The following is a 14,152-nucleotide window of genomic DNA, read 5'->3' on the forward strand; positions in this document are numbered from 1 at the left end:
GTATTTTTCTAGACGTCCATCTTAACAGTTTACATGCTATAAAATAAAAAAAGAAACTGTTAAGATGGACGTATAGAAAAATACGGGTGGTAAAGGAAAGTTTTTAAAACGATCATGCATCAGACTCACGCGATTAAAATATGAAACTATTGAAACGGACATCTATATAAATACAATTGCGAAAAAATATTTGTCAAACTATGTAAGTCGTGCGTAGCGCGTGATTAAAAAAAAGCCTCTCGCACGGGCGGAAGCGCGTGCAAGGAGGCTAGTTTAGTTAACGTTTTTTATTCGAACTCGTTACTTGTATGTAATAATTGTCAATAGTACATTTTTTAATTCCATACAGCCTCTTGTGGCATAAGATACTTACAGAATACCTTAAATTTCTTAAATTTCAACAATTTATCTTTAAATAGATTCGTAATTTATGCACTAACATTTTACACATCTCCTTACATAACGACAATGCATTAATATTTGATTTTTGTTATAAAAAAATATATTGTTCACGTGCAAAAATATTTCTTCATGGCTATATAAACCTTTCCCAAAAAAAAGGTTGTATATCTTTTTTAAACCTTTACTTAAAAATTGAAGTTAAGGCATTAACTCATACATTGAAAATGAACTTCTTATATATAAATCAAATTAGGGTACATCGATTATTAATACAAAAGATTGGTTATTAATACAAATGATTAATTAATTAAAAAATATAATACATATATTGCAAAGTTCAATCTTGAGCATGTCCAGGTTGTAGTCTTCATTGTTTTGGTTGGTATAATACTAATCAAATACAAAGGAGCAAGCAAAATGATTTTCTCTGTTCAATGTTTTCATTGTTCTTTTTTGAGCTGCTTGTTACTTTATTAGGTAAAAAAGTATGATTAGCAAACAAAGAAAGTAATGTAGAGGTAGGTGAATGCGGGCATATACCCATACCTAGCAATGGATAGATCGTTGGAAGAGAATCCTGCAACATGAGATTAGGAGCAGCATTAAAATGGGGTTAATTTCAATTCAGCAAAAACAAAAGAAAACAAAACCCAAAATTAAAAACATTTGCTTCAAATTGGACATTTTTGTTTGGGTGGTGAAGACAACTGGTTAAAGTTGAGAAATTATGCTAAAATTTGTTAATTAAATCGGGGGAAAAAAACAGAAAGAGAGAGCAGAAAACACGTAATAGTAGAGCCAAGTCAAATTTTGTGAAGGAATTTTGAGGGAACCCAAAAGAAAAAAAAATGTCAATAAAACAAAATGAAGAAACATTAACCTGAAAATTATCTTTGCTTCTTTGCTTCAGTGAATAAGTCAGAGATGTGACAGACAATTGAATCTGTTGAGATAAAATTCCAAAGTTTCAATAAGACATGTAGATATGAAAAACTTATTAATTTTCATATATCATACCTGAAGCAATTGGACGACTGCTTAACTATGATTCATACTAAAAAAATAAAATAAACAGTAATTAGAATGAAGCACAACAATCACATAATTATATAGCCTCAAAATACCTCATTCATTCCAACTTGAAGCAAATGCAATTTAGGTAAGCAAAAGCAGAGATCGAGAGATAAGGAAATTTGTTAATTTGATAACAATATCCAGAAGACACAATATGAAACTGTAAATCTCCTTCTACTCACTACAATGGGGTTGGCTTAACCAACAAAGTAGAAAAAGAAATGCTACCAAGAGATGAAAAATATGTTCAATTGTTGAAACAAATACCACTGAGTTCCAAATCCAAGGTTTTGGCAACTACCCACTAAAAACACAAATCAATGGCCAGTGTGGAAACCCCTACATCTATTAGCTGGAGAAACAAAGGAAAACGCCAGAAAACAGAATCAAAATTCTTACTTTATAAATTACCATAAAGAACTTTTTTTTTTTTTTTTTTTTGTAGATACCATAAAGAACTTAAGCAGACCAAGTACGTGATTTACACCAAGTCAAATGCAGCTAGCTGATAATATCATTAAACCCAGCAAAATTAATTCACAAAAAAAAATTTCAAAAATCCCAAACCAAAATGAGAGAGAGAGAGAGAGAGAGAGAGAGAGAGAGAGAGAGATTCATACCATTGACATCAAACACATCAAATCTAAATGCTTTCTTCATTGGTGCTCTAGCGAAACAACATCTATATATAATCAAAGAAATTCCATTATGATCAAAAAATTAGAGATTAGTGATAGTAAACATATCAAAAAGAGGAAGACATGGTCTAATATATGAGAAATTCAAATATCACAACAAAAAACAGGTTCAAAGAACAACAACATTGAGCAAATTCCAAGCAAATTCCAAGCAAATTCCAAGTGGACCATGAGTTGCAACCATGCAGTATCAATTAGAAAGCAAGTTAAAATATAAATAAAAATAGCCTAACAGATATACGTTGCTTATAAATAGCAATCTGTGAAAATAAAAGATGTCCAAAGCAGAGCAGTCAATGAACAAGTAAATGCTCACTTTACGCATTCACTCAATTTCCCTGTATTCTGGCTCTCAACGATCTTCAGAATCAATGACTTGTTCTCGTCCAAGTACTGCAGTAAAATTTAATGAAATCAGGAACAATTAATTTAAACCCATATATATATATATAATCAAAGAAATTCCATTAGGATTAAAAAAAATTAGAGATTAGTGATAGTAAACAGATCAAAAAGAGGAAGACATTGTCTAATATATGAGAAATTCGAATATCACAACAAAACACAGATTCAAAGAACAACAACATTGAGCAAATTCCAAGTGGACCATGAGTTGCAACCATGCAGTATCAATTAGAAAGCAAGCAAAAATATTATTAAAAAAAAAAAAGCCTAACAGATATACGTTGCTTATAAATAGCAATCTGTGAAAATAAAAGATGTCCAAAGCAGAGCAGTCAATGAAGAAGTAAATGCTCACTCTGCGCATTCACTCAATTTCCCAGTATTCTGGCTCTGAACGATCTTCAGAATCAATGACTTGTTCTCGTCCAAGTACTGCAATAAAATTTAATGAAATCATGAACAATTAATTTAAACCACATATATATATATATATAATCAAAGAAATTCCATTAGGATTAAAAAAATTAGAGATTAGTCATAGTAAACAGATCAAAAAGAGGAAGACATGGTCTAATAGATGAGAAATTCGAATATCACAACAAAACACAGATTTAGAGCAAGCATATTGATGAAATTACTTCATCGACTCTTAAGCTACATATTTTTGGGGAAAATCACAGCTAATCAGTAACAACAACACTGAGATTCAGAGTGATTAACTGGAATTTAGAAACAAAGGAAAACGCCATAAAACAGAATCAAAATTCTTACTTTATAAATTACCATAAACAATTTTTTTTTTTTTTTGGGCCAGATACCATAAAGAACTTAAGCAGACCAAATACTATCTGCAAAGAACTTAAGCAGACCAAATACTGTATGCAACGTATGTTGAACATGTTAGAGCTAAAAGGGATTTGCTTGCAGAGGTTGCTAGTCACTGCATTGTGAAACTCTACTATTCCTTTCAAGATGCTGACTACTTGTATCTAATCATGGAGTATCTACTTGGTGGTGACATGATGACTTTGCTTATTAGAGAAGAGACTTTGACTGAAACTGTTGCAAGATTTTACATTGCCCAAAGTGTTATGGCTATAGAATCTATTCATAAACATAACTACATTCACAGGTTGGTTTATCCAGTTGTTTACAGGCTTGCCAACGTATTAGAAGCTGGATTCTCTTGAACAGCAATATTATCTATATATATAAAGCAAAAGATCATATTAATAATTGTGCATCAGGAACATAATGTAACTCTTGCATTTGTATTAATAATTGTGCATCTGTAACTCTTGCATTTGTTACACCAAGTCAAATGCAGCTAGCTGATTATCATTGAACCCAACAAAATTAATTCACAAATTAAAAAGAAAGAGACAGAGAGAAACCAAGATAAAATTAGCCAAAATAAAGAAGATTAAACTTCGAAAATCAAACACCCAAATTCAGAAATCCTAACAAATTCACAAATTAGAATGAAAGAGACAGAGAGAAACCAAGACAAAATTGGCCAAAATAGAGAATATTAAACTTTGAAAATCAAACACCCAAATTCAGAAATCCTAACAAATTCACAAATAAGAATGAAAGAGACAGAGAGAAACCAAGACAAAATTAGCCAAAATAGAGAAAATTAAACTTCGAAAATCAAACACCCAAATTCATACAATCCTAACAAACAATCTAAAACTTGGAAGAGCACGTGTGATGACAAAAAAGAAATAGGATTTGAAATAATAACCTGATAAATAACTTGAACACTATCCCTCCTGTACGAATTTAAATCTTCTCTCTTTCTGAGTGTGAACCCTACCTCCTTTATCTGAGCACAAAGGATTTTTAGTTATACCAGCACCAACAAAAAACACATCATAAGAAAAGCAACAAAAATTGGGGGAGACTATATTGAACCCAACAAAATTAGAAATATACATGCATTAAGACAAAAAAACGGATGCTTTACCTTCAGTTACAGGATAGCAGGTGTGGTGCGGAATGAGAAAGGAAGTTTTTCGAGTCTGGCCAGTCTTTACACCGGGTGCTCTTGGGTGATTACTCGCAATTTCGGTTTCGATTTCTGAAGCAGAAAAGGTGCCAATGAAGTGGACGAAGAAAAATATAGGTAACATGGTGGTGATGGGTTCTAAAATTGTGGAAACCGTCAGCTTCGTGGGTTCTGAACCCGTGCAATTTTTCTCCACGTTCTTCAGCTTTTCTTCTTTGAGAGAAGCACATCACGACTTAGGTTTGTATAGCACGACTCGCTTTTTCTATTTCTTTTTTCTTTTTATTCTTTTTTAAATCAGGGGTGTTTTACTATTTCACCCTCTTTTAATTAAAATTGTGTGCTCTTATTTTTTTGTTTAACAAAGGGCATATTCGGAATTTTTGAATGTTTCACCATTCTCTTCCTTTTGCTTTATATATATAGATGATGCAACAAAAAAAATTGAAGCAGCATCACTAACTATTCAGACACGATCTCTCTCTCCCATATTAACTCTCGTACAGTAAGCCGTTGGATCTCAAAGTTAAAAGTTCCCAAACACTAATTGCTTACCACAGCCGTTGGATCTCAAAATTTATTTCAAAAAACTGACTTTCCAATTTTCTTTCAAATAAAGAAACAAACAAAAACACGAGAAACCCTTATTACTACTCACTACTTATAAATACCTGTGAGAACATTTGCTTTTTGTTCGCACCAAAACTTAAGCAATAACACAGAGAGAAACTTAGAAACCCTGTTATCTTTTGTTAGTTAATTAGCAGTAAGCAAATGGCACATGAGAATGTGCCGTTAGGTTCCATTTTCACCCCACTGATCAAGAGCTTGTAGGTTTCTCTCTACGAGTTTTTGGTAGAGAGAAAGCCGTCAATGCCACCAGACCACAAAGTCTTCCATGCTTAAGTTAGAGTTGTCCGAGATTTGGAAAGAGTACGGAGGGCCTCAACTTGTTGATCAAGACTTGTATTTCATCTTTCAGCTCAAGAGGTGTTGGAAAGTAATCAATACCTGATTCTACGGGAACTAGAATAGGAAAACCTTCTGTGTAATTGTTTGACTTTTCCTAGAATTGCTGTGCAATTCTTTTCCTAGTTAGGCTGTGTATATTTTCCTAGTTAGGCTTGCATTCTCCCTATATAAGAATATTGTACAATCAATAGAATAATTATTCCGGCACAATATATTCTATACCAATTTTACATGGTATCAGAGCAGGAGAAACCCTAGCTCTTGTGTTTTTTTCTTTTGCTGTTCTCTTTAAGCAGCAATTTAGATAATTTTTCTTGTTTCGCTACTTCTCCATGGGAGATGACGAGCAGAGCAAGCCTACGAAGAGAGATGGAGGTTCTGGTGCTTCCAAGGATGGTGGTGCAAATGATGCCAGCAATCCTTTTTTCGTTCATCATAGTGACCATCCGGGCATGGTACTTGTTCCCAAACTCCTTAACGGAGATAATTACACAACATGGTGCCGGTCAATTCGCTTATCCCTTGGCGCAAAAAATAAGCTAAGGTTCGTTGAAGGGACCGTGCAAAGACCGTCCGAGAAGAGCAATCCAGATCATTTTTCTCGCTGGTTACAGTGTAACGATATGGTGCTCTCATGGATCCTTAATTCCATTGAACCTGAGATCGCCGATAGCGTCATCTACTCGACAACGGCACATGAGATTTGGGAAGACCTGAAGGAGCGATTTTCTCAAAGCAACGCACCAAGGATTTTCCAACTACAACGAGATATTGCTTCTCTCCATCAAGGGCAAATGTCTGTCGCTGGCTATTTCACCAAGATGAAGGGGTTGTGGGATGAATTGGCTTCCTACAACGATTCGCCGACATGTTCATGTGGTGCTATGAAGAAGCATCATGAAAAAGAGGAACGCAATGCCCTCATGCAATTCCTGATGGGTTTAAATGAATCCTATAGTGCGGTAAGGGGGCAGATTTTACTCATGAATCCTTTGCCAAGCCTTCGTAGAGCATATGCGTTGGTTTCGCAAGAGGAAAAACAAAGAGAATTAGGTTCTGCACGGGTTGTAGCTGAAAGTGCAGCGATGGTGGTGCGATCCAGTCAGCAACAACAACGGGCCAGCAATAATCAACGGCCAAACATTAGCCAACAACATCAGCAGTCCAAGCCCAATCAGTTGCTACACAACTCCAGTTTCAACCAACAAGCGCTGCTTTGTTCTCATTGTGGGGACACAAACCATGTTGTTGAAACCTGTTGGAAATTGCATGGCTATCCTTCATGGCATAGACTACACAAATCAGGAGGAGGCAATAACAACTCAAAGGGAGGTGGGGGCCGCCACAAATCTTCTTCAGCAAACCATGTGGATGCAAATCCTAGTTTTTATGATGTGAAAGTCGTGATGCCCAACCTCACCAATCAACAATACAAGCAAATATGTTCAGTCCTGAAAGAGAAAGAAAATGATTCACAGCCTGATTCCCAAGCAAATATTGCCAGTTCAGGTTTGTTTAAAAATTGCTCAACACTTAATTGGATTATTGACAGCGGAGTGACAGATCATATCACGTCTTCCCCTCATTTGCTCACAAATGTGAAGCATTCCACCATGCCACCCGTAAAGTTACCAAGCGGAGACCAGGCTCCAATTACTGCTACTGGCACTTTGCTAATAAATTCATATTTATTTTTGAAAGATGTGTTGGGGGTTCCCACATTCAAAGTTGACTTGATGTCTGTGAGTAAGATTACAGAGGATTTAACTTGTTCAGTAACTTTCTTTCCACAATGGTGTGTTTTGCAGGATTTGGCTACGAAGAGGACGATTGGTCTGGGTAAGCGACGTGGAGGCTTTGTACTATTTAGCAGCATTGGCTTCTCCAAACTCCTCTCAAAATAAATCTGATCCATCTTGTCATTTGGCTTCAGCTTCCGCAAATCTATGGCATCGCCGTTTGGGTCACCTATCTTCGGCTCGCTTAAATTTTATGTCCAAAACATTGTTAAATTTCCCTTGTTCTTCAAATAATATTTGTGATATTTGTCTATTGGCCAAACAGACACGACTCCCATTTACTAATAGTTCCATCACCTCCTCACACCCTTTCGCACTCATTCACTGTGATATTTGGGGTCCACATAAAATAGCCTCTTTATCCGGGGCACGCTATTTTTTGACTGTGGTGGATGATTTTACAAGGTTTACATGGATTTTTCTCATGCACCATAAAAGTGAAACACAAGAGCACCTTCGATCTTTTTTTGCCTATACCCAAACAGTTCAACACCAAAATCAAACAGATACGCGTGGACAATGGGGGAGAGTTTTATTCCCTTCGCAATTTTTTCACAGATCATGGGGTCATTTACCAACGATCTTGCGTTTACACCCCCCAACAAAATGGGGTCGTTGAACGCAAACATCGTCATCTCATTGAAATGGCACGGGCTTTACTTTTTCAAGCCCACCTTCTTCTTCGATTTTGGGGAGAAGGAGTGCTTACCGCTGCTCATATCATTAACCGAATTCCCACCAAACTATTAGCCCACCAAACTCCTTTTGAAAAATTATATGGCAAACCACCTTCCTATAAACATATGAGAGTCTTTGGGTGTCTTGCTTTTGCCACCAATAATCATCCCACATCAAAATTTGATACTCGTGCCAAGAAAAGCATTTTTTTGGGGTATCCTAGTGGGCAAAAAGCTTACAAGTTGTATGATTTCACCACCCACAAAATTTTCATCAACAGGGATGTTACCTTTTTTGAGCACCATTTCCTTTTCCATGCTCTCAGCCCAACCACACCATCAGACCAATTGCATGTCCTACCCACACTACACATAGCAGACCTTGATCCATGCCATCCAACCTTGGGCCCGCATAACTTTCCTCCAACCAACCCAACCTTTTCCCCTGAGCACAACTTCACACTTTCAAGCCAAGATGATCCCATATCTCCAGCCACGCCTAACCCTCCAGCCAACCATCCTTCTTTTTCCCCCACTGACCCACCTATTTCTACAGCTGACCCCACCACATCATCACCTGCTGCACTTACAAATCCAGAACAACCCGCTTCTCTTCCACTTTCTACTACTCCTCTTTCTACCCATCCACCTGTCAGAGTCTCTCAGCGTTCCAAACAGGCTCCTGTCTGGCAAAAAGATTATGTTCTTAATCACGTACTACTACCCAGACCTGCATCATCGTCTTCCTCGCCGTCGATCCTGCCCAAAGGTACTCGTTATCCTCTCTGTAATTTTATTTCATATCATCGTTACTCACCTTCACATCTTTCTTTTATTGCAACTGTCAGTAGTAGTGTGGAACCTTCTTGCTTTACAGATGCTGCTGCAGATCCCAATTGGCAACAAGCTATGCGCTCTGAACTTGAGGCCTTAACGTCCAACAACACATGGACGCTCACTACTTTGCCCCCCGGCAAACAACCCATTGGTTGTAAATGGGTTTACAAAATCAAGCACCGTTCTGACGGTTCCATCGAACGCTATAAGGCTCGCCTCGTGGCCAAAGGATATACTCAAACCGAGGGGATTGATTATCATGATACTTTCTCACCCACGGCCAAGATGATTACTGTACGTTGTTTGCTTGCTATCGCCGCTGCTCAAAATTGGTCCCTTAGCCAGTTAGATGTTAACAATGCTTTTCTGCATGGGGACCTCCATGAAGAAATTTACATGTCACCTCCTCCTGGTCTCTGGCGACAGGGGGAGAATCTTGTGTGTCGCCTCAACAAATCACTCTATGGGCTCAAGCAGGCATCTAGGCAATGGTTTGCCAAATTCACTGAAGCTGTTCTAGCTGCTGGGTTTATCCAATCAAAGGCAGATTATTCTCTTTTTACATGCAAGAAAGGTACATCGTTTACAGCCTTGTTGATTTATGTTGATGACATACTAATAACTGGGAATGATCAAAAGGCAATCTCATCGCTTAAGCAATTTCTACAGTCACGGTTCAAAATAAAGGACCTTGGAGATCTCAAGTATTTTTTAGGGATTGAAGTTTCCCGTTCAAAACAGGGCATATGTATTTCACAAAGAAAATACACCCTTGACATACTCAAAGACAGTGGCATTTTGGGAGCAAAACCGGTAGCCTTTCCCATGGAACAGGGCACCAAACTTTCTGATGCAAGTGATCTACTCAAAGATCCATCTCAGTTTAGAAGATTGGTAGGGCGCCTGATATATCTCACCATCACACGGCCTGACATCACATATGTAGTACATGTGCTTAGTCGATTTATGCATGCACCCCGAATGCCCCATATGGAAGCAGCTCTTAGAATACTCAAGTATCTTAAAAATGCACCAGGGCAAGGTCTATTTTTTTCAGCTGAAAATAACTTGAAGCTACGTGCTTATTGTGATTCTGATTGGGCGGGGTGTCCTATGACGAGGAGATCCACGACTGGTTATTGTGTATTTCTTGGGAATTCATTAATTTCTTGGAGGACTAAGAGACAAAAAACGGTATCATTATCTTCTGCAGAGGCAGAATATCGAGCTATGACAGGAGCATGTTGCGAGCTCACTTGGCTACGAAGCCTGTTACGTGACCTACATCTTCCACATCCAGAAGCCTCAATTCTTCATTGTGACAACAAGGCTGCACTACACATTGCTGCCAATCCAGTTTTTCATGACAGAACTCGTCATATAGAGATGGATTGTCACTTCATCAGAGACAAGATACAGGATGGTGCAATCTCTACCAAGTTCATACCTTCTTCACATCAACTAGCAGACATGTTCACCAAACCCTTGGGAAAAGATCCCTTCTTATCCATGCTAGGCAAGTTGGGAGTTCTTGATATTCACTCTCCAACTTGAGGGGGAGTGTTGGAAAGTAATCAATACCTGATTCTACGGGAACTAGAATAGGAAAACCTTCTGTGTAATTGTTTGACTTTTCCTAGAATTGCTGTGCAATTCTTTTCCTAGTTAGGCTGTGTATATTTTCCTAGTTAGGCTTGCATTCTCCCTGTATAAGAATATTGTACAATCAATAGAATAATTATTCCGGCACAATATCTTCTATACCAATTTTACAAGAGGTTAACCCCAAAGCACATGGATCATAGGGTTGGCCAAGGCGGTACTTGGAGTGAAATAGAATCCTCCAAATTGGTTTAATGGAAACCCTAACACTAACCTCATTCGCTGAAAGAGAAATTTTTGCTACAAGAATCAAGGCTCCGAGGACCACAAAGGGTGGCTACAAGATGAATATAGTCTTTTTGATGGTCCCAAGAATGACTACACTAATTGTAGTTACGATTTTGATTTTGTCATTTGACTGATGAGGAAGAACGATAGGGCCGAAATCAAGGATACAAACTTAAAGCGTCCTTTACAAGATCAAGTACAAAAGACGAGGAGCACAACCAAAAATATGAAAAAAGATCATCAAATGGGATCAACAGAATCATCAGCACATGTACAACAAGGCTTTTATGGCAGTCTAACTGGTGTTGATCTTGTGGGCTCATATGATGTTGATCCGAGTTATCCAACATTCTTTGAGGATAATGCTATCTTCATCGTTGAACAACTACTTGGTGAAACCCAAGAAGAGAAAGCTTGCAACCCAAGTAACTTGGAGAATGTGGGCAACCAATCATTAATCGACTGTCTAACTGGTGCTGATCTTGTGTTCTATGACGATGTTGATCCGACTACCTTTGACATTGGTGAAAACCCAAGTAACTTTGAGAATGTGGGCAACCAATCATTTTCCAACTGTCTAACTGGTGTTGATCTTGTGTTCTATGACGATGTTGATCCGACTACATTCGACGTTGGTGAAACCCAAGTAGTGGAAGTTTGTAACCCAACTAACATTGAGGATGCGGGCAACCAATCATTAGCTGACAACAGCTAATGTAACTGATCCAATCGTTCATGGATGAGCTCATATCTGGTATATAAGACATTAATTCTACAAGTGAGAGTTGTGGTTGTCTAATTTTCACTGTATGCAATGCAGAGAACTGAGTACTTGTACCACGATTTAGATCGGCCTTAGTTTCTTTAATTGTTTACCTTTTGAGTTACAAAGTGATTCATATCAATGAACTGATTCTATTTGTCCGGTAAATTTACTCTTAATTTTGACCAAATATTAGAGCTGTTCTCTTGAATTATACTTGTTAACTTTTTAAATGTTTGGACAAAATTAAAAAAAAAGGTTCTTTCTAGCTAGTTGTAACTTAAAAATCGGTCTAATTAACTTGGAAACACCAGTATGTCAACAAAGAATTAGCAGCACAGCACATCTTCCAGTCTCATATATAATTCATAGATCGGATGAAATGTGATATACGATAACAGAATGAAATGTAGCGAGTAAAAAAGTTGTTTTATTTCATTCAAACTGTAAGACTTGAATTAGAAGGCCATTACTATTGTGATTACAATGTGCCATCTGGCAAAGATGACAATAAATTCCTCTAAATTATTCGACCAAACCATAAAATCATCAAACATATATAAACTTGTTTGATTGTTGTAGTATACATGTCCAAGTCCAACATTCTATAGTTGGATGAAATTGGGAGACTTAGTCAAGTCAATAATCTGAGGATACACAGAAGCAACTCTACTCTTCTTGCCACATAAATGGCTTCTGCATAGGGGAGCTGGCGTTGTCAAATCTATTACCTCAGCTCCACAAGGCCGGAGATAGCTTCTGCTGGGCGACTGATCATCGTCTGCAACTATAGTTGTCAATTGTTCCAATTGTTCCATTGCAGGTCGGCCCAATTTAACACTAATGGCATCAGCAGATCCTGTATCCTTAGTTACTTCTGTGTCAAATGAGGTAGTGACATTTGAAGATGGCATTCTCATTGGCGATGCGATAAAACCAAATTGCTCTGTACAATCCTCTCCTACTTCTTGACTGCATCGATATGCTTTGTTAATTGTCTTGCCAGTATTATCCTGCTGATCATCTGCTGAACTTTGAACTATAAGATCTGATAATGTTTCTTCCTGTAACGTACCATCATTCACAGCTTCATCACATTCTCTTCCATTATACCACTCATCTTCTCCTACTTCTTTACTGCATACTTCATTAATTCTTTTGCCACTATCACTCTGCTGATCATCTGTTGAATTATGAGCCATGTGGTCCGACATTGTTTCTTTGTGTAGTGTACTGGTATTCATATGTTCATCAAATTCCCTTTCATTACACCACTCATCTTCATTTTCAAAAAGGTCATCAGATATTTTGGTACAGGAAGGAAGCTCATCCATGGAGCAGACTTTGACCTTCATCTGTTCCGGCAGGCGTAGACAACCAGCAGAATGTTTGGTGTACTGGGTTGAAAAGAAGTTTACAGTGATGTTCAAGCTGATGATACATAGAAACAATATCACTTTCCATCAATAACAGCAAAAGCATATGTATATATATTCATCCATTCACAACTCACAAGGAAGATAATAAGATGATACCTCTGCCAAGGAGGGAGGGTGAGCATGGTGTATGCAAGTTTGATCTTGCTGACAAGCCCTCCCAGGGATTTAAAGCTTGCAGCAGCCTGCCTAACTGCCTTTGATACAGTTGGGTTCTGCCAGGCCCATTCAAACTGCAAAGTTCCAAAGGGAATATTAGAAAGAAGGTCCCAAATTTCCAATTAATATCCATCCTAAAATAATAAACAAAACCTTCAATCCCAATTAATCAAATTTTAACCAGGTCCAAATTGATCCTAGAATTGGTGCCAACTCAAGATGGGTCCCAACCAAGTTGGAAATATCCTCAAATGATACATAATTCTCAAGAAATTTGTATCTAATTTGGTCACAATCAATCAAATTAAGAACATAGACAGATCATACAGAGCAATGCATAGACAAGTAATTGAAAAGAAAGAAATGAAGAGACCTGGAGAGCAGAAACATTAGTTGGGAAACCATAGATGCACAAGACCATCTCCCATGGACGCTTCCGCTTCGTTCTCCAAGCACCTTGAGCTATTTCACCATTGTGCTGTCTTATACGACGCCGTGGGTTCACTGTGAATCTGTATCAGCATCGCCCAAATAAGCACACAAAAAGACAGAGTTTAAATGGGTTCTCTTATTGATCCAAGCTCTAAAAGAAAGTCTCAAACTTTAAAGAAGTTCAGATCAACAATGTTCAAATCAAGATTGATCTGATTATTCTGAACAGATTGAGAACTTGAAAAAAAAAAAAAAGAATTGGGGGAAGATGGAAGGTACCCAATATAAGTGTGGCCTTTGTAGCGGGGGCTGCGAGAGCTCAACAGATAGCAGGCGAAGAATCGTCCTTCTTCTGATTCTTTCTCCTCCCCGATTAGGGTTTCTGGGATTTCTGATCCAATCTTTCTTCTCTGCCTCATCTCTCTCGACAGGCGTATCTTATTAAAATGGACTAATGGAGTGAATCCAATTCGACCGTTGGAATATATTAACCCTTATTTCACTGTTTGAACTCTACGCCTCAGATTCCGTTTTCTACGGTCAGGATCTTGCGGTGGTACTTAGAGAGTGACCAATTTTTGCCACGTGGCCGATTGT

The 14,152-nt window shown here is 37.8% G+C and overlaps 1 protein-coding gene, 1 long non-coding RNA gene and 1 pseudogene across 4 annotated transcripts; 1 reads left to right on the plus strand and 2 right to left on the minus strand.

Moving 5' to 3' along the window:
• On the minus strand, positions 617–4,988 carry LOC109950041. Of its 3 annotated transcripts, none has more exons than XR_002272387.1 (7): positions 4,549–4,988; positions 4,327–4,407; positions 2,935–3,011; positions 2,491–2,567; positions 1,420–2,158; positions 1,283–1,345; positions 617–979 (listed from the first exon to the last, which is right to left on the minus strand). It is a non-coding gene; the product is annotated as an uncharacterized LOC109950041 (long non-coding RNA). The 3 variants fall into 3 exon arrangements; XR_002272386.1 differs by having other exon boundaries at positions 1,283–1,456; positions 2,097–2,158; positions 4,549–4,981; XR_002272385.1 differs by having other exon boundaries at positions 1,283–2,158.
• Positions 5,895–10,429, plus strand: LOC109949458 (annotated as a pseudogene).
• Positions 11,939–13,996, minus strand: LOC18774069 (structure-specific endonuclease subunit SLX1). Its single transcript, XM_020565190.1, has 4 exons — positions 13,835–13,996; positions 13,497–13,635; positions 13,064–13,197; positions 11,939–12,959 (listed from the first exon to the last, which is right to left on the minus strand). Exons 1-4 carry the CDS (start codon positions 13,972–13,974, stop codon positions 12,134–12,136), a joined length of 1,239 nt encoding a protein of 412 aa, XP_020420779.1. The 5' UTR covers positions 13,975–13,996; the 3' UTR covers positions 11,939–12,133.

The sequence above is a fragment of the Prunus persica genome, chromosome G6 (assembly GCF_000346465.2).
Source record: "Prunus persica cultivar Lovell chromosome G6, Prunus_persica_NCBIv2, whole genome shotgun sequence".
Taxonomy (NCBI): Eukaryota; Viridiplantae; Streptophyta; class Magnoliopsida; order Rosales; family Rosaceae; genus Prunus; species Prunus persica.